Raw genomic sequence first — 23,531 nt, forward strand, 5'->3', positions numbered from 1 at the left:
CCGAATTATTTAGTAAAACCGCCACTATGTCGTGTCATATCGCTTAGGCTAATAGTCCTCCTCGACCTCAACATTCCATCTACGTATCTATCTCATCGACTAGACTTCCGTACATTACCATTCTGCTCGGAAGAGAAGCTTGATCAAGAACAAGATGGGAGGCGGTCCGGACAAAGAACATCTCATCATCGCCCATTGGGATGCCGAACCCAAGCGCGAAACGTCGCTGATCAAGCAACTATTCCCATATATCGATATCACATATGTTCAAGTTTCCAGAAACATCAGACCCAATGTGGACAACAGCAATCAGATCTCCGATGGTGAGTTGCTCTCGGATGTCCAAAGCTTGAGACGATTCGTTTCCATGTTCCTCTGCCTTGTCAGCAAGTTCAGCGCAAAATAGACGAATGCCCGTGTTTGTCGAGGTGAGGTGTCTGCTTCCACAAGCATCGCACTGCCATCTCTAGAAGATTGAGACATCAAAGTTCCTCCCATCTATCAGTGCTGACGAGTAACTATACCAGATCTGTGGAAATCGGCGACCATTCTTCTCACGCTGTTCACACTTCCATCCACAAAGGACAAGGTGCCAAAGTATGTCCCAATCCTCCATCATTTTGTACATGGATGACCTAGCCACCCACTAATCTCGAAATCTTCCAGTCTCAAAATAATCCACCTCTTCTCCGCGGGTGTCGACGCCTGGTCAAACCACCCCATCGTCAAGGACAGCGACATCGCCATCACCACGTCCTCTGGCATCCACGGCCCGCCCATAACAGAATGGATCGTAATGACCACACTGGTCGCTAGCCGCAATTACGCCATACAATATGAATGGCAGAAACAGCACAGTTGGGCACCCGAGCGGAACCGCCTGATGTCCGGCACGGACTGGGCTGGCAAGACTGTCGGCATCGCTGGCTACGGTAGTATTGGGAGACAAGGTATGTCAATTCCCACTCCAGCTCATGGACATTACGTTGTATTTGTGTTGCCAACGCGACTAACATCACATAGCCGCCCGCGTCTTCTCTGCATTGGGAGCCAGCGTCCACGCATACACGGCATCTCCACGATCCACGCCCTCCGCGCGCAAAGACAACGGGTACTTCGTCCCCGGCACAGGCGACCCGGACGGCAGCATCCCTACGGCATGGTACTCCGGCACTGAGAAGGCGTCTCTGCACACGTTTTTGGTATCCGGGCTCGACGCGCTGATCATATCACTCCCACTTACGCCCGCGACACGCCATCTTTTCGGGGCTGAAGAGTTCAGAATACTCGGCAGTTCTGGGTCGAGCAAAGCCAAAGCCGCGGGGCAAAAGGCGTTTCTTATCAACATCGCGCGTGGACCAATTTTGGACCAGAAGGCCTTGATCACAGCGCTGAACGACGATGTTTTGGCTGGCGCGGCGCTCGATGTTACGGATCCGGAACCTCTGCCTAAAGACGATCCGCTTTGGGATGCGAAAAATGTGATTATCACGCCTCATGTCAGTGGGTTGGGGAGCGAGTATAGTGATCGGGCGTATGATTTGTTCGTGACGAACTGGAAGAGGCATGAAAGAGGAGAGAGGATGTTTAACCTTGTGGACCGGAAGAAGGGATATTAGTGTCAGAGTGGTACCTCATGGACAGAGTGGGCAAGAGAAGAAAGAGCAGCCACGAGATATGGGCAGTAGAAGGAGGTGAAGCCGGAAGAGGATGATGCATACGTATCTAGAGAAAAAAGTAGGCCCATTCCTTTAATTGAATATGGTATCTCAAATTGTAGATCACAGTTCATCTCGTCGTAAATTGATAGCCCCAGTGTCATATCGTAAAATGCCTCGAGGTTGTTCCATCGTACCCAGGTATATCGGCAGCAAAGAGGTTGATCTTCGCAATTTGTCCTCTCTTGTAAGTCGACCATCATGCAGAATTCCCATCCGTCCAGATCGACAATTTTCCTACGACATCGCATAGACTGAAGCGACAGCAGAAGCCAACATTCATCCAAAACAGCTCTGCCAAAGCCTCTTCCCCAGGCTCTCCTTCTTCTTCGGTGGTGCGCCTTTGACAGGAGTAGGAGTCGACGTCGTGCTCCTAACATCCTCCCAGAACAGCGTATCCAAAACCTCATTCCCAAACCGGAATCGAGCATCGCGAGCGGCCCATCCATCTCTGTTTCCCAGCCGTCCTATCAAACCCCGCCACTCCTCAATCTGGCCCCTATAACCACCGCCTTGAGCGTCCTCCGTCCTAAGCACGTCCTGCCACGGCCTGCCTCGCATGTTATACCCATACCACTCTTTGGCCCAATGTGGGCGGACCGGTATCAACTGCCCTTGCGGCGTCTTGTAGCTGGACCACTTATCCAGCACGGTCTGAGCGTACGGCTGCCATATATCGGCCATTTCGTGCAGGGTCAAAATCTCGATCGAGCATGTTCCAAGCTCATGGCCTCGTTGAGGCGCTAGTGTCACCTGTGAGGACGACATGATTCGCATTTCGAGGGGCATGCGCTGTGGACACGTCTTCGTGGCGCTGTAGCAGGTAATAATGGCGTCCCACCATGCGCGTTGGACGACTGTGAAATCAATTTGCTTGCTCTTTGTGGTTGGTACAACAGTGCCGTTGACGGCGCCGTTCACCACCGCATCCTTGGGTTGTAGTGCAAATTCAACCTCCAAATCTCGAACTCGAACATTCTGCACGCCTCGCTGGAAATGCAGGGCATCAGGGAGCCAGGTCTTGATCTTTTTGCCGTTCGGTCCAACGTCGTCTAGATTCTTCATGGCTAGCCAGGTCAACAGTTTCGTTTGCGTTTCGGCAACAAACTCAGTGGCTTTGAGAAGGGTGGCAGCGTTTTGAGCAATGTTGACCATGACAGTACCAAACACTTGTAGTATGGTCTTTGCGTCGCTGGGGTAGTTGACGGCTCCAGACACATCAGAAGTCTTGTGCCAGGTGTTCACCCAGACTTCGCTGGACAGCGGAAACCAGAACCACTCCGCATAGTCGGTCGTCAAGGCACGTGTCTCGAAATCCTTCTGGATCTCGGCCTTGCGTTGAGCGCTCAAGGGCTGCTTCGGACGTAATGGGGCCGGAATGGCTGAGTCTGGCATGTCGGGAGGCGGTGGGATCGCTTCGATGACGGGCAGTTTCCGTGGTTCCAGCAAGGCACAGGACAAGGCGTCAAGTTCAAGGACAAGATGTGTTACCACTCCGATGAGACCAAAGCAGCCTGCTGCCGCTCTCAGAAGGTCAGGTGTGGACATGTCGACTTTGCGGAGAGAACCGTTCGCATCAACGTATTCCATGGCACGCACGAGGTCGGAAAGTGTAGGGTTGTTGATACCTGCTCCGTGACTGGGGCAGCGTCAGCGTACATTTGCAAGGGTAGAGTGAGTTTGAAATACCAGATTGTCCCATTGCTTCCGCCCATAGTGATTTCAACCTCGATAATATTCATTGGAGGTGTGATTTTGCCGGTGTCGATGCACCATCGTCGTAATTGCTCATTAGTTGTAGAGGTCCCGACCCTGACGTACTTCTTACCATCTGTGAGTTGAGGTCCCCTCACGAAGTTATTGTCAACGACGACTATGGAGTTCAGGTCTTTGGCTCGAGGTTCGAAAAGGTTTCCTGGCAGGGAGGTAAAGTTTGGGAGGACCGAGGCGTCGACAAGCCCCAACGTGGAGATGAGGATGTCCCCGTTGTTTCCGAGCTTCTTGCTGTTCGAGCGTCCAAATACTGGTGACCATGAATGACCTAAGGCTGATGTGAGCGGAATGCGTGGACATCAACCGGCATGCTTACGGAAACCCGAGACTCTGACACCCATCTCATGTTTCTTTGCGTACTTGACGATATCGCAGACATCTTGCGAGTTGCTCGGCACGCATGTGAAGGACGGAGTGTTGCTAATCGTCCTTCCCCAATTCTGGAATGCGAGGTCTTTGAATGACTAGGTCTGGTAAGGTTGTGCATCTTTCCATGTAGAGCAAAGAGCTACGTACCGGCACGTACAAAGACCGCTTAGGTCTCCTGGTACCGGGAATGACTTTGGCAACCAGAGACCGGAATCGTGAAGGGATACTTGATGGGAAAGCTGCGAGAAGAGACGCCTCGGTGTTCAGATCTTCTGGAAGGACGCTGGGAAGACCACCTTTCCGCAGTTGACCTTTCTGCTTGAGCAGCTTGCTCGTTTTGTACGGTCGATATCTCTGGGAAGCCTCTTGAGCGTTGATTTTATTATCAACAAAGTCGTTGAAGATGCTTTGGACTTCGCCATCGTAGTCGCCAATGATCTTCTCGTAGGTGAAGTCCTTACCTGATTGTTTGAAAACGTGGAGAAATCGGCGGACGAATTGCTCTTCATCGACATCGACTTTCGGATCAAACCAGTCGTCAATCAAATTCGTGAGGCCTGGAAGCTCGTCGTCGTTTATTTTGTGCCTCAGTCCCAGAATGCAGTCGGTGACAGTCGTGGTGGATTCATTAGCATGGCCATGCCCATTAGTATGTGAATAATCGGCCATCTTGGCCGGTCTTTAACGCGTAGCCATGCAAAACAAAAAGCAAAGACATGAAGGAAATAAATGCTCGAGAAGAAGCTGACAGCTTGACGCCGTAGCTCGCACTCCAGTGGAAATTGGCCTTGAGCATGACGACGCAGTTTTGAAACGGCACCAAAGAGCGGTGATGGATCAGCTGTTGGCAGACTACGCCTTGACACATAACAGGCGTCTCTTCCCGAGAACGAGAAATAAGACTGCAGTAGGCAGCGGGAGCCAATGTACCTACCAGTCATGGATTAGCATAAGATATGAAGCTGAGAAGAGACACCAGTGAGAATGGGCCGAGTGAGAGATAGTTGCAGCCGCTGCGTTGTCAAGGGCTTGGAAATCACGATCGTTTTATTTTAATATATTCCATAGAAACCCTAGGAACACCAGAAAACCTCACATGATAAGTGGCTGATAACGTGCCAACGTGGCAATGTGGGCTTCATTATTTCGTTCTTGGGGTGAAGGCGTTGCGTGGGCGTGTCGCCTATAAGTTCAACGGCCACTAGGCGCAACTGTAAGCATGGCACCCCTGCAGCTGCCTCTCCTGTCTTGTTGATCAGTGCTCCGTACCACCAGGATATTTGAGTAGGCCAATAAGACACTCGATTTTACCACTGGGGTCAGAATTACTCCAGACCATCCATCTACCAACACAATATCACTCCAGGTGAATATGGAGTACCACCATCATGGACCATTCTGGAATTCGGAATTCGTTGCCCAGTGCACACCGTTCCCGGCGTCTATCGCCCGAATCACTCCCCTTCTGTCCCATTGAGATGGATATCGGAACCCAGCCCGAAACCTTCCTCGGATTCGGAGAGGCGGCCGCCCCATGGTGAGTACCAGTATTAAGAGACGCCATCTCCGCATCTCGGCCCTCGACAATGACACTTCGAACATCAGCAACCTTTCCAAAGTCGTTGTTCTCCTTCGTGATACCAAGAAATAGAATCACTGTCAGGATAAAAGCTCGAAGCATCAGCCAGTCAGCCAAGATGGGTTCAATAGGTGGAGCGTACTCGCCCAATTTTTACGACAACAAGCACTACATAAACGGCGAATATGTTACCTCGAAAAACAAGGAAACGTACACAGTCTGGAACCCAAAGAATGGAGAAGTCATATCAGACCAGATGGCTATCGCTGGCGAAGACGACATCAACGCAGCAGTCGAGGCCGCAGAAGCAGCCTACAATGGTGCTTGGAGTAAATTCAGTGGGCAACAGCGTGCCGCATGCCTAATGAAGCTTGCTGCCATCATGGAGGAGAAAATGGCCGATATACTGACCTTGGACTCCCAATCCTCCGGTAACCCAGTGTCCATGATTGCGACCCGAGAGAAGAACTACATCATCACAGCCATCAAGTACTACGCTGGGTGGACTGACAAGCAGAAAGGCGATTATTACCCCGACGACGACGGATTCGTCAAGATCGTCCGACATGAGCCTCTCGGTATTTGTGCGGCAGTCAACCCTTTCAATGCGCCCGTGGCAACCTTCATCTTCAAAGCAGCTCCAGCTCTGGCAACTGGCAACGTCCTGATTGTTAAGCCCTCAGAGAAAACCCCATACGGCTCATTAGCTTTGGCACCACTATTCGAAGAGGCTGGTTTCCCCAAGGGAGTCATTCAATGCGTGTCCGGCGGTGGTTCGACTGGAGCAATCTTGGCGAGCCATATGAAGATCCGAAAAATCAGTTTCACTGGAAGTGTACCGACAGGCCAGAAGATCCAGATCGCCGCAGCCAAAAGTAATCTCAAGCGAGTCACCTTGGAGCTTGGTGGAAAGAGTCCGGCTGTTATCTTTGAAGATGCTAACCTTGATAACGCCTTGACATGGACTGTCAATGCTCTGCTGGCGAGATCTGGCCAGGTCTGTGTTGCAGCGACCCGAATTTACGTGCAGAAGTCGATTGCAGAACAATTCATTGAGAAATATGTCGCGAAGGTCAAGGAGGCTGCTGGGCGACTTGGCGATCCTCAAGACCCTAACACCGGTCTGGGACCGCTGGTCGATCACCTAGCCTTGGAAAGAGTCACAGGTATGATCGAACGAGCAAAGAACGATGCCGAATTAGTGGCAGGAGGAAACCGAAAAGGAGACAAGGGAAGCTTCGTTGAACCAACCGTCTTCTTGAACCCCAAGGCTGGCTCGGAAATCATTGAGAAGGAAGTCTTTGGCCCTGTCTCGGTTGTCAAGACGTTTGAGACTGAGGAAGAAGTCATTAAGCTTGCCAACGATACCGAGTATGGTCTGATGGCGGGTGTCTTTACAAGAGACGTGACACGGGCAATGCGTGTCTCGGCCAAGCTCGATGCTGGTGTCGTTGGCGTCAACTGTGTCAGCTATGTGAGTTCTCCTCATGTGAAGAATGATTGGTGTTTTACTAATGCGTGGTCCTAGATGAACATGCAAGCTCCTTTTGGAGGAAAGAAGTCTTCCGGCATTGGACGAGAATTTGGTGAATATGCTCTTCGGGCTTTCACAGAACCAAAGACGGTGCTTATCAAGTAAGTCGTCCAGACTCTCATGATCAACACCAGGACATATGCTAACGTTTTATCAATAGTATGAGCGCATAGGGTCCGACTTAAACAACTTACGGCCTTCTGTACAGAAAGAGGTGAACGGACTGTCTGGAGGTGGACAAGGTTGTGGCACCAAGGACAAGGCCGGTAGAACTGTTCCTCAAGGAGTACTGTACCTGCACTTTTCTGACGGCCGTTCTGTAGCATAGCACCTAAAACTTGACAATTGATACCGTAATGCGAAGAAGCCATGTCTTGCCGTTCTCCTTTGCTGCGGGGGACTCAGTGCGGAGAACATTCTCAGACCAAACCTCGGCATGAAATTGCCGACCCCTCGCTTGGCGTCAAAGACGTTTCGGCCTCGCAATCCGATGGACATTGTCGCCTTCGTCCGCGTCTCATGCCACCTATACGGAGTACTCCATACCCTGAGGAAGTAATCGACAAGCATCAGCGCGGGGCAGCCGAAGATCTCCCGGCACAATTAATTTGATGAGTATGGCGCCAGGGGACCTGAGTTATTACAGGAGATCTTCCGACTCGCAGTCTATGGTGACGACTAACCGGTAGAGCCTGCACTCAATCGCCTACAGACCACAGACTGCAACGAGTAGAAGCTACACGCCTCTTCAGCCCCGAAATCGACTCTTCGAAACGTCTCTGCGATGTGACCGTCGAACCTGTCGAGCGCGTTTTATCGTTCCATTCAGCTGAGAAGTGAGAAAATGGTGTAAGAAATCACACACAAGTGAGTGGGAAGGTCAGAAATACATGACTGGAAACTGGTCGGAGTGAGGCTCGTCTGGCTGCAAAGAAGGAGGGTGACACAAGCCATCTCCTGCGCAAGGCGTGGAAACCTGGGCCATCCCTAGCCATGCTGAGCAACGCCTTGGAAAAAGGGGCATTGTATTCACGGGGGTAGACCATAGAGAAATCCGTTCATTACAGCCATTCTAAAGTTGCTAGATACGATCATGTCTTATGGGAAAAATTGCACCACTGCATGAACCCTGGTACCGACTACAAAGAGTTCTCAAGCTCAACCACTTCCTTCAACGCAGCCTCATGCTTGGCCACATCATCCTTGCTGGGCTTGGGGAGTGGTCGTCTTGCGTACCCACCATAGCCATAATACGACTGCAGCGCACTCTTGGTTCCAGTGATACCACCGGCAATGACACCCCAGTCACCTCGAGCGACAACAGCCTGCAACTTCTGCGCTTCCTCAACCTTGCCCTCAGCATAGAGGTTGAATACCTTCACACAGGCCTTTGGCACGACGTTGCCCAGACCAGTGATGATGCCGGAACCACCAGCGATCATGGTCTGGAGAGTGAAATCGGCCGAACCACCCATGCACATCCAGCCCGAGCCCGAGCTTGACGGAGTGGCGGCGTTGACAGCGTGAGCGATCCGGTTCAGTTTACCGGTATTGCCGCAGGTGAGCTTGCATCCGACGATTTTAGGATGTTTGGCCAGCTTGATAATGGTGTCGGAATCCAAGTCCACGCCGGCGACGGCGCCGGGGTAGTTGTAGATGATAATCGGGATAGGCGAATCTGTCGCGACATCCTGGAAGTACTCTACGAAGCTTGCTTGTGTGTATGATGGCTTGTAGTACGAAGGAGGTAGAATCAAGGCGTAATCGCCGCCAGCGTCATAAGCATCCTTGCAAAACAGCACGGTTTCTCTGACAGACTGTGCTGCACATCCCACGACGATTGGCATGTCTGAAAACCCAGCCTCATCGAGTGCCTTTCGGGTCGTCTCTGTCACAAGCTTTCTCTCCTCTCGAGTCAAATGAACGGCTTCACCATTGGATCCTTGACATGTGATGGATGTGAGGCCTGCCTTGGCAAGTCTGACGGCATGTTTTGCAACAGCGCCGACGTCGACGTCTTCAGTCTCTGGGTCGAAGAATGTGACCATAGGCACATTGATGCCCGGTTTCAAAGTCCGGCTACTGCGATGTCCGTTCATCTTGATTGATTATCGAGTTGATATCGTTCGAATTGTCCAATGCACTGATATCTCGGTTCAGAGGGGTCGGATACGAGACAAATAGCGAAACAATGTGGTTTGGATGAGGTTTTTGAGAATGGGATTTTTGTGAAGTCAGAAGAGACAAACAGGCTTTGACGGCATATAAGGCATTGTAGCCGGTGACCTCGCCCGGCCATATGCCGATGTTTTAAGCCTATATTGAAGTTCCAGAAGGGGAATATCCTCCCAAGATCCACGAAAGACGTGTGGGGGATTGGATCCCACCGTTTCGCCTTGCGTGGGTGGTGACGGCGTTAAGGGTTGACACGTCAAGTCGCCCGCGGGGAGCGTGTCTTAGGCAGAAGTAGCCCCAAGAACATGATGAACATCCCCATAGCTTTACGCCTACTGTACCTAGCGACAGGCTTTCTATGCCGCGGCTTTGACAATACGATGAATGATGCGTTCGTGATGTCAGCCCCTCTGCCTTGCTTTACTCTCCGGCACCTCAGTACTGATATGCACATGATCCCTGGGCAAGAACCATTCCACGCAGAAGGCTTTGGATCGTGGGGTGGATCATTGAACCCCCACGTTAACCATGCGGAGAAAACCGGGCCGATTGCTTGAACAGGGGCACCCAGCATGGCCAGGTTGTGCCCGTGTAGCACCTGACAGATCTGATAGTGCCCATATGTTCCGACAATCCTCGCTTTCGAATGAATCCAATACGCACCGGGCGTCGGGTATTATCGTCGCAGCGCAATGGTCCCAATCAGCATCCTGCACTTCAACGATCATCCGGGGTATTTGCCTCACATGTGTCACGTCGAGACACCCCCAGCCTGTCGATCTGCAGAAAGATTGGAGTCATCCTCCACGCCCTTCTCGCCGTCGTCTCAATAACTCAGCAATGGGGATGTTGTCCTCATCGTAGAATTCAACACTTTCATCGACGCCATAGTCTTTCAGTCTGTTGCCTCCAGAATCCTGCCAACCCTCTTCACCGCTGTAAGCCTCTTCCTCTCCATCAGTAATGTAGTCGTCCTCGAGTGGCGTTTCATCATCTTGATCGAATCTCTTATGGAACGGTCGCCTCCTCTTGATGTCGTAGTGCTGGGCACGTTGCTGAAAGTCCGCCTGCTGCCGGTTTTTGAATGCAACAATCTCCTCCTCGGGCGAGAGGGCTGCATGCTGATGTACAAAGGCATCCTCAGGGTCGAACGATCTTTCGAGTCGTGGCATTCGATCAGGATCCGGTGGCGGCCAGCTTGTGCCTTGGTCTTCAAACCCATTCGTCTCGAACTCTAGACCACTTGTTCTTGAACCTGCAGAGAACGGCCAGAGCCAGGCAAAGAGATTTGCGGTGCCCATGCCTTGGACGATGTTGCTCCATATGCCAATGTCATAAGGGAATTCTTGTCTCACAATTCTGAGTCTGACACCATCCGGACCATCCAGATATCCCCCAAGAGCCCGAGCTCGGCGAAGTAGCTTTGCATGGCGCTCAATTTCCCAACTTTCAATCGTTGTTACATTACCGCCCAGTCCCCAAGCAGTACGAAGGAAGATAATCGATACGAGGAACAAGGTAAGTGAATTGACGACGAGCAGTATAAAGAGATGAACAAGTTGTGGTAGTGATGGACCAAGGTACTGTGTCCAATATGTCAGCTCTGGTCCTTCATAAACATTGGCACATCTCGTACACTTGGTAAATTCCGGTTACGCCAGATGATGTTGGCTCGCAGGAACAGGGAATATTCAAGGTGACACATTGCAGTAGTAGCATAAAAGAGGAAGCGCATGAAGTGCGGGAAAGTAAAATGGGAGACACAGTTTGCTGTCCAGGGACAGTGATGATCCATTTTTGGGATGCACCTGCAAGATATCAGCATGACTCGGGTGAGATCGAGGTGTGCCATACCGTCCGCAGACTCTGCAATGATGGGATCTTGGGGGCTTGACAGATTCGCATTTGCGGCAGTATCTCTGTCTGGCAATGAAATTCTGTGCTGGTGTTGCTGGGCCTTTGCGCTTAGCCTCGTTCGATGGCCGGTCTGCCGGGACTCGTCCTGGATCCGTGATGCATGCTCGTGCATAGGAAACCCATATGCATAAGACGAGGATGTTGAACACGAGGCTTTCTTGCTTATCCAGTGATCCAGGTTCAATGCCGTAGAATAACAGTTGCGAAGAATATGAGAGAAAAGCCACAAGTGACACCACCCCTGGCACAGCCAGTTTTGCAAGGGTCGTGTCGTCCATTTTCGCACAGTAAATGAACTTGGAAAGCGTCTGCCGACATTATTGAACTGATTTCTCTGTCTTCTCCATCAGATTTCCACTCATAATCGTTCGAGCCAGTGAAAACAAATAAGAAAGACGAGGATGTCTCAGGTAAGCGAGGCTGATGCCAAGGCTACCACAATGAAGACGCGCCTTGACGCGTAAAGTGCTCGTCTGACGTCGTGATTCATTTCCTCCTTCGCTGCATCTTATGATCTGACAACAGTCTGCTGCAAATGGATGAGAAATGGCCATCGAGGCGCTGCCTGAGAACACCATACGTGTCATCGGGTCATCGCTTGTGCTCAACGACGCCAAGTCAGTTGTCAAGGAGCTCGTCGACAACGCACTCGACGCACGTGCAACCGCCGTCAGTATCGAGATTGCCAACAACACCCTAGACGTCATTCAAGTCAAGGACAACGGGACTGGGATCGATATTCAAGACAGACAACTCCTGTGCAAACGAGGTTGCACCTCCAAGATCAGAAATCTGGACGACCTTGCTCGACTCGGAGGTTCATTTTTGGGCTTTCGTGGGGAAGCCCTTTCGAGTATAGCCGAACTAAGTCGAGATGTGGTGGTCACGACACGAGTTGATGGGGAGGTTGTTGCCACATCACTCAAGTATGTCGCATCAGGCATGTTGAGGTAGGTTGTGAAATGGTCCACTCGACTTGGACCGAGTCATGACGGTAGCCAGTTCCTCCTCAGCTTCACACCCCGTCGGTACGACAGTAAGAGTACAAGATCTCCTCACCAATATACCAGTAAGAAGGCAGACAGCGTTAAAGGCAACCATCAAGACACTGCAAGCTATCAAGAACCTCCTTTTTGCGTTTGCTTTTGCTAGACCAGACGTGCGCTTTTCTTTGAAAGTCTTGAAAGGGAAGAATGAAAAGCTGAACTGGACTTATGCGGCTAGTCGAAATGACTCATTAGCGGAAGTCGCCGCAAAGATTGTAGGCAAGGAAGTCGCAGCGGAATGCACGGAATGCAAGGTATCGTCAATCGAAGTTGATGACCAGATTGACGACGGCTGGGAGATTCAAGCACTTCTCGTCTCGGCGGACGCAGGTATCTTCTCAGCCTTCAGCACCCTCACTGACGTTGCTGATCTTGTCAGATCTCACTAAGGTTCGCAATGGCCCTCAGTTCATATCCGTGGATGGCAGGCCCGTCAGCATGGATAGAGGAACCATGAAGGAGATCGCCAAAACCTACAAGCACCATCTACAACGCATTTTCTCTGGCTCGAATAACACCTCGATATCACGACTGTTTACTTACATGCAAATACGCTGCCCACCGGAGAGCTACGACGTGAATATCGAGCCCGCAAAAGATGAAGTCTTATTCTTCCGGCCGAAGTCCTTGTTATCATTAATCGAGACTCTGCTTCAGAAGGCCTACCCTGGCAATGCGGCCACCGCGGGTGAGACCCAAGTATCAGAAAAAAGCTCAGTTACGGTCTCGGCTGGTGACACACCACACAAGGATATGTATCATATTGATTTGGACGATATGGAACTACCAGTAAGCCCAACCGGTGGCATACTAGCCCAACAGGAGAGCGAGCCCGAAGATCGACCGACAGCACTTAGGAACCCTTTTACAATTGCTGCAATGAACAGGATCATATCACCGAAGAAGATGGATGAAACTCATATCGCGGACCAGATGCAACCATCAACGCAGGATTTGACCCAACATCATACTCCAGTGGTCACACATACACGTAGAATACCCTTGGGTCCCGGTCCACAGCCACCTTCGCCAGTTGGGTCTGAAACACAATCTATGCCATACCAAAATCCCGGCCCTCCATTGAGACCCTGGGCCAAAGCTGCTAGGCGTAGTGTCGATGAGGAGACAGATCCACCAGCTCCCCGAAGACACAGCCCCGACACCTCGCCGGAGAGAACGAGTCTGCAAGACTGGCTCACACCCGTATCGGGACAGCGTCAGCGTTTGACGCACCGAGCTGGTGGGCTTATGGGATCGGAAGCTCGCTCGCCTGCAGGCCCTCAGCCGCCGCTGTTGGCAACGAATGCCAACCGCGACAGCGGTCCGTCAGTACGTGCTTCAAGCTTTTCCGCAGACCCGAGTTGGGGTCCAGGTCAAAGACCCTTCAAATCACCATTGAAACGCCTAACGCAGGGTCGACTACAAGAGTCCTCGGGTTTACCGTCCCCAGCAAGTCCCATTGATATACCTTGCCGAACTACGGAAGGCTCTGAGCATTCTTCCGCTCTCGATGCTGAATTGACCCAGATCATGGACTTCGAGCGAAGGAAAAAGGCTGCAATTGCTCGCCACAAGGAGCTCGCAAACAAGAGCTCGACCAGATCTATCAAAGAACTGCTTAGTCGACCCGGTGAACCCGGAAACATAGGCAACTCGGTCTCGAATTCTGATGATCGTTCTGTTGCAGACTTCGATGCTCGGTTTGGACGCAACGCAGACATCGCTCCTGAGCCGCCAGAACCGAAGTCAACACCACATCATAATCGCTATCTAGCAGCTAGACGAGATCTATCTCACGCCCATCCCCCACCGAGCGCAATTTCGCCATTCGTGCGAGACACCGAGGACAATGACTCATCCCACAAGCGACTCCCTGATCAGCCATCTGACCGACCTCGACTCTCCGACGACGATCCGAGAGCCTACCTCATGAAGCAGCAGCAACGGCTCAAAGCCGGCAACTCAAGACTTTACCGATCCAAATCTTCCAAATTACCCTTTGAGAGTTTTTCTCCTGACGCAATGACTCTGAATCTTGTTGTTACAACGAACACATTTGAGGACGTTGTTGAATTTCGAACCTACGTCCAGACCTTTGCAACGACTGATCGATATATCAGATCTGGCGAAATGAGTTACGAAAATTTGTTATTATGCGATATGACGATTGACGATGATTGCGCAAACGCGCTGAGGGAGGTTGTGAAAGCCCAGTACCGCTACAAAAATCTCAACGGTGAAGGGCTTGTACCCCATATGAAGATTGCAATATCGAAGGAGACCATCAATCAAGACAAGGAGTTGCTAGATGTTTAGAAGAAGTGGTACGTGCTGAGAGATTGATACCATCAGAGCGTTATTTCTATGGGCGTGTTCGGCTGATGATGCCTCCGACTTCGTCTGAATCCGAGTCTTTATTCGACTCAACTGCATTTTCTCGACTGACACGTCGTTCAGTCCCATCCCTTTGTTTTTTCCGCTCGTGATGCCTCCAATTCCTCCTTTTCCTATATAGTCTGTTCTTAAGGATTGCTTCCTGCAGGACGATCGGCTGCGAACGAAACATGGTGCTACATCGTTCCCGTATGAGATCAAGTGCGAGATCCATCTCTTCACTCGGTATGGCAGTCCACTCTATGTCAACGTTGCGCCAGTGGTCACTTGCCCGAACGCACATCTCGTTGTGAACTCGATGAGCAGCACGCTGGTGACGAACTCAGCAGTGACCCCATTTGGGATGAGACACCTACGGTCAAATTATTGATCTGTTGTTCATCGAGGCCTGAGACAGACCGCATCTTCGAGATGGAATCTCGCAAACCTATTGAATTTGCTTCGATTGACATCACTGCTTGTTGTGACTTGTCTGACATGTATGTACGATGTAGGATGAGGCTGATGGAAGCATTTTTGCTGGCCACTTCAGGGTATTTCCCAAGCACTATACTATCATGTATGGGACTTTATACTGGGGTTAGCCCCTGGAAAAGCCCTCCGGATCGGATACTGTACGTTGCACTCAGGCGTTGCACTCAGGGTAGAAAGCTCAAATTCATCCTCGACACTGGTTGCGTACCATATTCCTTGAAAGATGTCTCATTACAGATACGTACTGCCTGAGCATTTGGATCTTTTAGCCTCTCTCGGGGATATAGCATGTTCACAGTCCCTGCCACCCCGTTCGCCAGATGTTTGGCCAGTTTTTCCTGGGAGAGAGTGTAAGAAGACTACTAGTAGTGCTAACGCAGCTACGCCTATTAACTGATTTTGCCTTCCTCCATCGCACGACGGCGTTTCTTGGCTCAATACTTGCAGATGCTTCAAAGAAGCAACCAAGGGAACATGACGGCCAGGACTTGGCAAACTAATTGCGCTGTGCCGGAGACACCGCGTCCGAACATGGGAGTTTGTAAGTGATTGGCCGCGCCTGTGGTGTAAGTTGCGACCGCTGGAACGCTGTAAGAAACGATGCTTGGGACGGTGGTTGTTGCTGGACAGACGGTTGGGGCTGGCGCCTGAGGTTGACCATCGGAGATCTGGGTGACGGGTGGTCCTGTTGGCTCTTGAGGTTGACCGTCGGAGATTTTGGATACGGGAATCCATGTGGTTGATTCGGGCACACAAGGTGATGGTGTCGTGGTGCTCGTCGTGCTGGTGCTTGTCATTGAAGGAGTGGTTGTCGTCGTCGTGGCTGAGGTAGTGGTAGTGCTAGTGGTTGTGGTTGTGGAGAGCGTGGCAGTCGTGGTTGTGGTGGTAGTTTTGGGAGTAGTTGTGGTGGTGGTCGTTGTGGGTGTTGTGGGTGTTGTAGTTGTGGTGGTAGTCGTTGGTCTAGTGGTGGTTGTGGTGGTGGTAATTATTGGCGTTGTGGTGGTGGTTCTTGGCGTGGTGGTGGTCGTTGGCCTAGTTGTTGTGGTGGTGGTGGTAGTGGTGGTGGTTGTTGACGTGGTGCTCGTGGTAGTCGTTGAGCTAGTAGTGGTCGTCGTGGTTGTTCTGGTCGTGGTGGTGGACGTTGATGATATAGGAACTGGTGCCGGCGCAGGCGAGGTTGGCTGAACATAGTGTGTGGAAGTGGTGGTCGCAGGAGCCGGCTCCACAGTGGTCGTCAAAAGTGTTGCTGCAGTTGTTGTCGTTGTAGTAGCTAAGGTAACAGAGGTAGCTGTTAGTGCCAAGGTGATCGTCACGCATGAGGGTGAGGCTGGGGTAGTCGTGGTGGTGGTTGTGGTGGTGGTTGGGGGAGTACTTGTGGTGGTAGTAGTTGTAGGCGTCGTGGTCGTGGTTGTTGTCGTTGTGGTGGTGGTCCACTGGCTGCTCGTGGAGTTCCAGTAAGTCCACCCGGTGACTGCGCTTGTCCCGGCGGTGGATGAAGACGACCATACCCCACCCCTAGGCTTGAGCTTGAAAGCAGCTGTGGTGGTTGGAGCACCCCAGGTTGAGCTGCCCCATGCCGTAGTGCTCGTCGGAGGGTATCCTGTAACAGTGGTCACAACTGTTATTGTGGAACGTGGACCCGTGCCAGTTACGACGACTATCGATGGCGGCGGCGTACTGACGGTCACCAATGTAGATGTCACATTAGGTGCGACAGTGACAGTGGTATAAGCGGTGACAGTGCAAGGTACAGTGGTCGTTGTCGTGGTTGAAGGCGTCCAGACTGGAGTGGTGGTGTTGGTAGTCGCCGTGGTCGACGTGGTCCACACTGGAATTGTAGTTGTTGAAACTGTCGTTGTAGACCATCCCCAAGCAGTCTCAGTTTCACCTCCTAACTACGTCAGATGTAGCCGTTGGAGGGGACGGGTATGTCACATACTGGCGAGTTGACGATCGTTTCGTTTAGCGAATGCTATGGCACTGAGGCCCAAGTAGGCCAGCAAGCGTCGGACGAGCATTTTGTCAACGAGAGTGTCCAACCTTAGAAGGCACCTGGCAGACTCACAATCTGAGAAAAAGTGCAGATGGCATGAGCCTTTATGCTCCCCTGGCTCAGGCGACTTGCTTCTCATGACTCGCTCTCGTCTGTGACGGTCATGGTGAGGAGCTGTCGGGCGTCTTCGAGCCAGCTTGTAATCTTGCAGGCAAGCTATTGAGAAGCTACTGTCCTTTTTGGCCCCTTGTACAAGGATATCTGCAGTGCTCGTCTGCGGAGGAAACATGAGGCCTCCTACAATACCTTCCAGTTTCGTGTATGAGGCTCACAAGGCGATGAACCAGAGTGTTTCCAGACTCATAGAGTGAACAATTCTGGTTAGAGTGATGGACTGAGCCTCTTACAATGGACTTTTACAGTGAGACATGCAGTGGGCAGGATGCAGACAGAGGCCAATAAGGGCACAATCTAGCAGTGCATGGGCGTTATCTCTCCGACGGTGTGTGCCTGTTGAATCCTGGGGTTGGAGGGATGATCTTGTCAACGGTGCATTGAGGTAGTCTACGATAAGTAGCTGTACCAACTTCGTCTGGCTTGGAGTATGCATGATATGTACCTTAGGTACGGAGTATTCAAGGATTACAGTACGAGGACGACGAGTAACCACTTTGGTAGAAGTTCATCGGAGTTTTAATTATGGTTACAGTTAAAGCTGAACAGCGGGCCGGATTCCCGCCCCCAGAAGATGAAGCCTATTGGTGGCCTTACCAGGCCGTTGACAGCCACGCGGAGAAATTCTTCCCTGGCGCTTCAAGCTTGTCTGTGACTGCTATTGCTCCTCACAACACCTTGACCCTCGTTCCTTCTGTCCCATCTTGTTCCGTATCATATTCTTCGCGCCACACCGGAGCTCGAGTCCAGCGCCCATGTAGCAGTCACAAGCCTGTCAGTCCCACCATCCGTAGGGACCCAGCAATTCATCGCCTGATGAATAGAGGAACTGGCAGTCAGGCTGAACAGCAGCAAGCTAAGAAGGTTGATTACCACCAGGCACACGTTCTGGACTTGAAGCGAGCATCAACTAGTCTTGAACGAGATAGTTAACTGTTGGGGTCGAGTGCGGGGGTTGACAGATGCGCTGTGACATTGTCGAAGCGACTGTCCATCATTTGCCTTCCTGCCTCTTTCCAAGCCATCAATCCCACTCCTTTACCTTCCTGTGTCCCGAGGTCTTCCACACTAATGCATCGGACACGGAATCTGAAAGCATCTCCGCAAATCAGCACAAGAACACATTGAAAAGAATGACTTGTCCTACCAGCAGATTGCAGAGTGCATGAGGGTGTTGTCGACCGGTTTGGCGGCGAAATGGTTCCCGCAGGGGCACAGGTCATGGTCGATCCTATCGTGGCAACCACAGGCAAGCAGCTCTCTCCAGACTGCGATGATATTGGTGGGGATTTCGTCCGACAGAGGTTACTAACACCTTATTGCAGTCCACCCTTTCACCGAGCTCTACTCAATGCCACCTTGTGGCGAACCCCCACAAGGAAGTTGGAAGTCGGCCTTGTGACGGCTAGAACTAGCATCATCTTCCCAATTCTTTGTTGCCGCAGGAGAGGTACGCTTACAGTGTGTGCGGCTGAGGTCAACGATGTGGTCTTCACACGCCACTGGCAAACCGAATTGCCTCAACCACTTCCCTCAGGTCATGGTGACTTCTGAGCCATGAGTTTACCCTTCTTTGCAAGTTCCTTTCTGGTCTTCCTACTACAATGTCGTCCCGTCGCTGGCCAGGCTGCCGACGACTCTCCATCACCACCACCAATCATTTTTCAACCCAGTAGATACTGGTAGTACCATCTCTGTCAAAAAGCAGGAATCGCGACTGATGAATACAGGGACGGCGATGGCGACCACTGGTCTACCTTTGCTATCCAAATAGGAACTCCACCACAGGTCGTTCGACTCCTACCGTCTATAACCGGCAACTCAATATTTCCAGTAGAGAATCTCGCATGCTACGAGACCACCGATCTGGAAGTATCCGACTGTCCGAATTCGCGAGGCCTTGTTTTCGACCCAAAGAACTCATCCACATATCAAGATGATGGGGAGGTAGCACTTCCCACAAACCCGGAGCACTGGCTCTATCCGAATGGCGAGCAAGCTATAATTGGCTTCGACAATGTAACGGTGAGTGCCACCAACATCCTGCGCAGCAACAGACCCTTTGCTAACCGCGATCTAAAGCTCGACTACCCGCACTATACCAACATCAACCTACCCAATGTTACAATCTTTCCTTACCTTGGTGACGACTTCTGGATCGGCTCTTTCGGCATCAATCCAACAATCAATGACACAGAAGCGGACGACTTCAACGTTGCTTTGCCCACCTTCATGGGTGTGCTCCGTCAGCAGAACCTCATCCCGAGTCTTTCATGGGGTTACCATGCAGGCGCATGTTACCGCAATCCACCATTCCCCCAATTTGCCAGTCTAACACTCGGTGGTTACGACAAGAGTCGCATGAACGTCTCGACCAACCTCACTTTGAGTAGTCAGGGGGATGAATATCGGCCCTTTCTCCTCGGCATCGAGAGCATCACCATGAAAGACGAGGTACTCCTCGAGTCGCCTCTCACCGACGTCGGATTAGACAATCAGGTAACCTCACTCTGGCTGCCACTTGTGGTCTGTCAAAAATTTGAAGAAGCATTCGGCCTCATTTGGAATGCCACCTCCGAAATGTATTTCGTCAACGACTCACAACACTCGACATTGATCCAACAGAACCCGAACGTGACCTTCACGCTAAGCGACGGCTTGCCCGGCTCCACCGCTCGCTTGAACATCATTCTACCGTATCAAGCCTTCGACCTGCAGACCACGCCACCCATGGGCGATAACAAAACACACAACTACTTCCCACTGAAGCAGGCGGCGAATGAAAGTCAGTACACTCTTGGATTGACCATCTTCCAAGAAATGTACATGGTCGCGGACTACGAGCACGGCCCGATCTCCTTGTTCCAAGTCCTATACCCGACCAACGGGTCTGCCGAAATCATGACTATATGCGCGAAAAATTCGACGACATGTGGCTCGAGTGGCGGCTCGAGTTCGAATGCTCTTTCCGCAGGTGCCATTGCAGGTATCGTCATCGGCGCTGCTATGGCCCTTCTCATCATCATCGCCGCAGTATGGTACAAGTGGCTTAGGAAGCCGAAGTACATGCCCGCATCGAGCCAGCGGGATTCCAGTGGGACGTTCGGCGGCACTGAGAAAGCCGAGCTCGACGGCAGCGCCCGAACCCCGAGGAACGAGCACGACGGCTTCTACGCTCCTCAGAAGCCCGAGCTGGACAGTGGGTACGAGTCGCGTCATGTACCGACAGGGAGTGGGAGTGGCACTGGGAGTCGTCCTGGTGATTCGAGGAGCCAGCCTGGGGGCTCGGAGGAGGCTCATGAGGCTGGTGGCGAAGAGCTGCAGGAGATGGGGACCGCTACACTGCGTCGGTCGGAGTTACCTGGGGATGGTGGGCGGTATGAGTTATATGGGTCGATGCCGATGCGGTTTCGTAAGATTTGAGATAAACTCAAAAGGAAGTATAGGTTCCATAGGCTATAAGCGGCATGATGTCTCATGTCATTATGTTTGTACTTCGGTAAACCTTGACAATGATTTGGAAATGGCATGCAAGGCACTTTGCAGCGGTCATGGTTCAGGGCTACGGAGGCCGGGGTTCAGGGTTCAGCCATGCTTATGCGGTGATCAGTATTGCATGAAGGGAAACAGGGGCAGAGCGAAGCACGAGTTGCATGGAAATGCTTTTCATTGAACTTTTGTGATCTATCTGATCTCTTTTAGCTTCGACCCGTAGTGGGCAAGCAAGAACCATTGATATTTCCTTGTTTCCTTTCCTTAACTTCATTTTCTCAGCACGTATGTGCCAGCACTTGGAGGACAACATCTGTGTCCAAATCCGAATGTGAAACACTATCCACAGAATCTTCTGAAAAGACTGCACCAGTTGAATTGCATCACGCGAAGTCAATGCCAAGGAGGAACTCAAGAGCCGTCCGCGATCGTCATGGTCTTGTTAGTGATATCGACATCTTTGTTGTCACAGACAAGGGCTGGCGACGAGTTGAAGTTGGTGATGATGCAGCTTTTGGCACCAGTGGGGACTTTGATGCATTCACAACTGTCACCACAGAAAATGTCGTAGGTCTTGTACGTCACCTTGCCAGCCGAAGTGCAGGAGTAACCGGCCTTCTGGCACAAGGTTGTGAACTCTCTGTCCATGCAGACAAGGGCGTAGTCATGTGCAACTTCGTCGTCACGTCGAGCAAGAGCTTGGGTGAAGTCCAAGGTACCATTTGCCAGGGTAATGGCATCAGAGACGTTGCCGATGACCGTTCCATTGTCAAGCGTCGCGATATCGTCCTTGATGGAACATCCGATGACGTTGTGGTGGCCGCCGAGATAACAAGGGGCCTGGTACTGAGACACACGGTTGCACTTGCAGTATGCGCTGCAGAAGGAGTTGTGGCGCTCATAGATGAGTACGCCATTTGCGTTGCAGGAGTATGGAACTCTCAAGCATTCGGTGGTGCGCGCGCGATCGAGGCACACGAGTGCGTAGTTGTGGTGCATCTCTGCGATGTTAGAATCTCGGACAGCAAGTGCTGATGCGGTTTCGGTCGAGGTGGACATGATATCTATACCGCGTTCTGCCAGCGATGAAAGAACCCAGGTACCATTGGACAGCTGAGTGGCGTCGCTGGTAGTGCCGACGATCTGCAAAGTGGCGTTGAATATGGTACCATCAGTGCCGACGGCGCAGACGCCAGCAGCAGCCCAGCCGTAAATGCAGGTTCCGGTGATGAGGTTGACGCAGCGGCAGATTGAGACGCAGTATTTGTTGCCAGCTCCATTGGTCTTCAGTCTTCCGCTAGCTGAGCAGTAGTATGAGTGCGGCGCCTGGTAGCAGTAGCTTGTCGAATACCGATTGGAGTCTGATCCACAGACCATGGCCCAGCCGTGCATAAAATCGGTGTCGCGCGTTGACAGAGAAGTTGAAGCTGCGTCAAGGTTCAGGGTGCCGCTCGAGTCGATAGTTGTATCGTTGATGTTGCCAATGGTCTTGAAGTTACTGTCTCTGATGGAGCCGTTGGTTGAGAGGAGACATGTCGTGGCCAGGTTCTTGAAGATACATGGACGGGGTTGCAGGTCGATACATTCACAAGAGGTGGCGCAGAAGTGTGATTCCTTGCCTTTGTATGCCACCTTTCCTTTGGAGGTACAATAGTATCCATTTTCATGCTGCTGGCAGAGCTTGGTGTAGTCTTGACTTCCCCAGCAGACCAAGGCATAGTCATGCTTGTAGTCTGCGTCGCGCGATTCGAGTGACAGGTTCTGTGCAGAGGGGTGACCGGTTGGACGATGACTTGGGATTGGGTGACCGAACGGAGGACGATAACCAATAGTATAGTTGTGAGGCAGAAAAGGTTGAGGCGGGATTTGATGACCTGAAGATGGATGACTGATTGGAGGACGTCCACTATCAGTGTGATTGTGAGGCAGGAAAGGATATGGCGCAGTCATGCCTGTGGCAAATGATCTGTGGGAAACGACAGAGGTGTGGCCAGCCGAAACATGGTGATGTACGTTACTGCCAGTGACCGGAATCTTGGTGGTAACGAGCGTCCCATGGCTGTGTGAGCTTGTGGCATGAGGTCTCTTCGAAGTGTGGCCCAAGGAAGCATGGTCATGGAAATGTATGCCAGGGTTTGCAGCCTTGCTGGTAGTGACATCACCATGGCTGTGTGAACCAGTGACCGCAGACTTGTGCGCAGTCAGAGAAGAGTGCACAGCCGGAGTGTGAGGTGCACAAGGGCGGTCACGTTGCTCCCCAAAAATGCAAGCTTTGGTGGTGTCAACGGAGAGGTGAGCGACCGAGGTATGAGCGGTGTGAGCGACAGAAGTGTCATTGTGACCGGGAGCAGAGCGGAGGGGACCAGCGTTGATGAGACCGACGAAGAGACAGACAACGAGGGTGAGGTAGACATGGCCTGGCGCAAAGCCTGCAAGTTATAGTCAGTAAGAACTGCGCTTGCTTGAAGAGTGTGGCTTTTGGTTTGTGTTCTTTTACCTTTCATCATGATCTTCATAACTGCGGCAAGCCCAGCAAATGTGAGTTGTCAAGCGATTGTTCTTTGTTTGGTTGCTGTAGCAAACGAAGGAGGTAGAAGGACGATAATGACCGAGCAAAGAAAGGCTGTTGGAGGGTAGAGAAAGGGAGGAAGTTGTTTGGTGAGGAAGAGGAAGAGTTTATAGACGGCAACAATACCACATGCGAGTCTCACTGAAGGATGGTGAATGAGGGCGGTGAATTCCAGCTCATCACTGTCAACGTCGTGGTGAGAGTACCCAATATCAGGTACCTTTCACTTTTTGCGGTGTTTTCGGCGCTGAAAGTGAACTCATCCTCATCCTGACATGTTCACATAGCTGTTCGAGCTGTCTCGGTGCTAAACGCCTGACCCAG

General features: G+C 51.6%; 9 protein-coding genes across 9 annotated transcripts; 4 read left to right on the forward strand and 5 right to left on the reverse strand.

The window, feature by feature from the left end:
• The first annotated feature begins 7 nt into the window (after positions 1-7).
• EDD37DRAFT_620244 (D-3-phosphoglycerate dehydrogenase) lies at positions 8-1,775 on the forward strand. The gene is made up of 4 exons (XM_062815904.1): positions 8-323; positions 528-597; positions 667-950; positions 1,024-1,775. The coding sequence occupies exons 1-4, from the start codon at positions 155-157 to the stop codon at positions 1,617-1,619; spliced, it is 1,119 nt and encodes a 372-aa protein (XP_062672544.1). The 5' UTR covers positions 8-154; the 3' UTR covers positions 1,620-1,775.
• On the reverse strand, positions 1,776-4,864 carry EDD37DRAFT_620248 (uncharacterized protein). The gene is made up of 4 exons (XM_062815905.1): positions 4,008-4,864; positions 3,808-3,955; positions 3,408-3,759; positions 1,776-3,357 (listed from the first exon to the last, which is right to left on the reverse strand). The coding sequence occupies exons 1-4, from the start codon at positions 4,527-4,529 to the stop codon at positions 1,998-2,000; spliced, it is 2,382 nt and encodes a 793-aa protein (XP_062672545.1). The 5' UTR covers positions 4,530-4,864; the 3' UTR covers positions 1,776-1,997.
• A 693-nt stretch (positions 4,865-5,557) lies between these two features.
• Positions 5,558-7,146, forward strand: EDD37DRAFT_646367 (Aldehyde/histidinol dehydrogenase; the record flags this gene model as incomplete). The annotated part of the gene is made up of 3 exons (XM_062817725.1): positions 5,558-6,913; positions 6,968-7,074; positions 7,134-7,146. 3 exons carry the CDS (start codon positions 5,558-5,560, stop codon positions 7,144-7,146), a joined length of 1,476 nt encoding a protein of 491 aa, XP_062672546.1.
• A 966-nt stretch (positions 7,147-8,112) lies between these two features.
• On the reverse strand, positions 8,113-9,072 carry EDD37DRAFT_560126 (dihydrodipicolinate synthetase; the record flags this gene model as incomplete). The annotated part of the gene is made up of 1 exon (XM_062813833.1): positions 8,113-9,072. The coding sequence occupies one exon, from the start codon at positions 9,070-9,072 to the stop codon at positions 8,113-8,115; it is 960 nt and encodes a 319-aa protein (XP_062672547.1).
• Positions 9,073-9,833: 761 nt separating this feature from the next.
• On the reverse strand, positions 9,834-11,487 carry EDD37DRAFT_224199 (palmitoyltransferase). The gene is made up of 3 exons (XM_062810447.1): positions 11,003-11,487; positions 10,785-10,956; positions 9,834-10,731 (listed from the first exon to the last, which is right to left on the reverse strand). The coding sequence occupies exons 1-3, from the start codon at positions 11,341-11,343 to the stop codon at positions 9,946-9,948; spliced, it is 1,299 nt and encodes a 432-aa protein (XP_062672548.1). The 5' UTR covers positions 11,344-11,487; the 3' UTR covers positions 9,834-9,945.
• On the forward strand, positions 11,465-14,512 carry EDD37DRAFT_620256 (DNA mismatch repair protein MutL). The gene is made up of 3 exons (XM_062815906.1): positions 11,465-12,015; positions 12,068-12,441; positions 12,491-14,512. Exons 1-3 carry the CDS (start codon positions 11,612-11,614, stop codon positions 14,425-14,427), a joined length of 2,715 nt encoding a protein of 904 aa, XP_062672549.1. The 5' UTR covers positions 11,465-11,611; the 3' UTR covers positions 14,428-14,512.
• A 715-nt stretch (positions 14,513-15,227) lies between these two features.
• Positions 15,228-17,623, reverse strand: EDD37DRAFT_691136 (uncharacterized protein). Its single transcript, XM_062820015.1, has 2 exons — positions 16,919-17,623; positions 15,228-16,870 (listed from the first exon to the last, which is right to left on the reverse strand). The coding sequence occupies exons 1-2, from the start codon at positions 17,259-17,261 to the stop codon at positions 15,432-15,434; spliced, it is 1,782 nt and encodes a 593-aa protein (XP_062672550.1). The 5' UTR covers positions 17,262-17,623; the 3' UTR covers positions 15,228-15,431.
• Positions 17,624-18,574: 951 nt separating this feature from the next.
• EDD37DRAFT_224341 (aspartic peptidase domain-containing protein) lies at positions 18,575-20,692 on the forward strand. The gene is made up of 3 exons (XM_062810448.1): positions 18,575-18,828; positions 18,877-19,171; positions 19,229-20,692. Exons 1-3 carry the CDS (start codon positions 18,704-18,706, stop codon positions 20,567-20,569), a joined length of 1,761 nt encoding a protein of 586 aa, XP_062672551.1. The 5' UTR covers positions 18,575-18,703; the 3' UTR covers positions 20,570-20,692.
• Positions 20,693-20,918: 226 nt separating this feature from the next.
• EDD37DRAFT_620263 (uncharacterized protein) lies at positions 20,919-21,945 on the reverse strand. Its single transcript, XM_062815907.1, has one exon. It carries the CDS (start codon positions 21,695-21,697, stop codon positions 21,050-21,052), a length of 648 nt encoding a protein of 215 aa, XP_062672552.1. The 5' UTR covers positions 21,698-21,945; the 3' UTR covers positions 20,919-21,049.
• Positions 21,946-23,531: the final 1,586 nt, after the last annotated feature.

The sequence above is a fragment of the Exophiala viscosa genome, assembly GCF_022695815.1.
Source record: "Exophiala viscosa unplaced genomic scaffold EDD37scaffold_2, whole genome shotgun sequence".
Taxonomy (NCBI): Eukaryota; Fungi; Ascomycota; class Eurotiomycetes; order Chaetothyriales; family Herpotrichiellaceae; genus Exophiala; species Exophiala viscosa.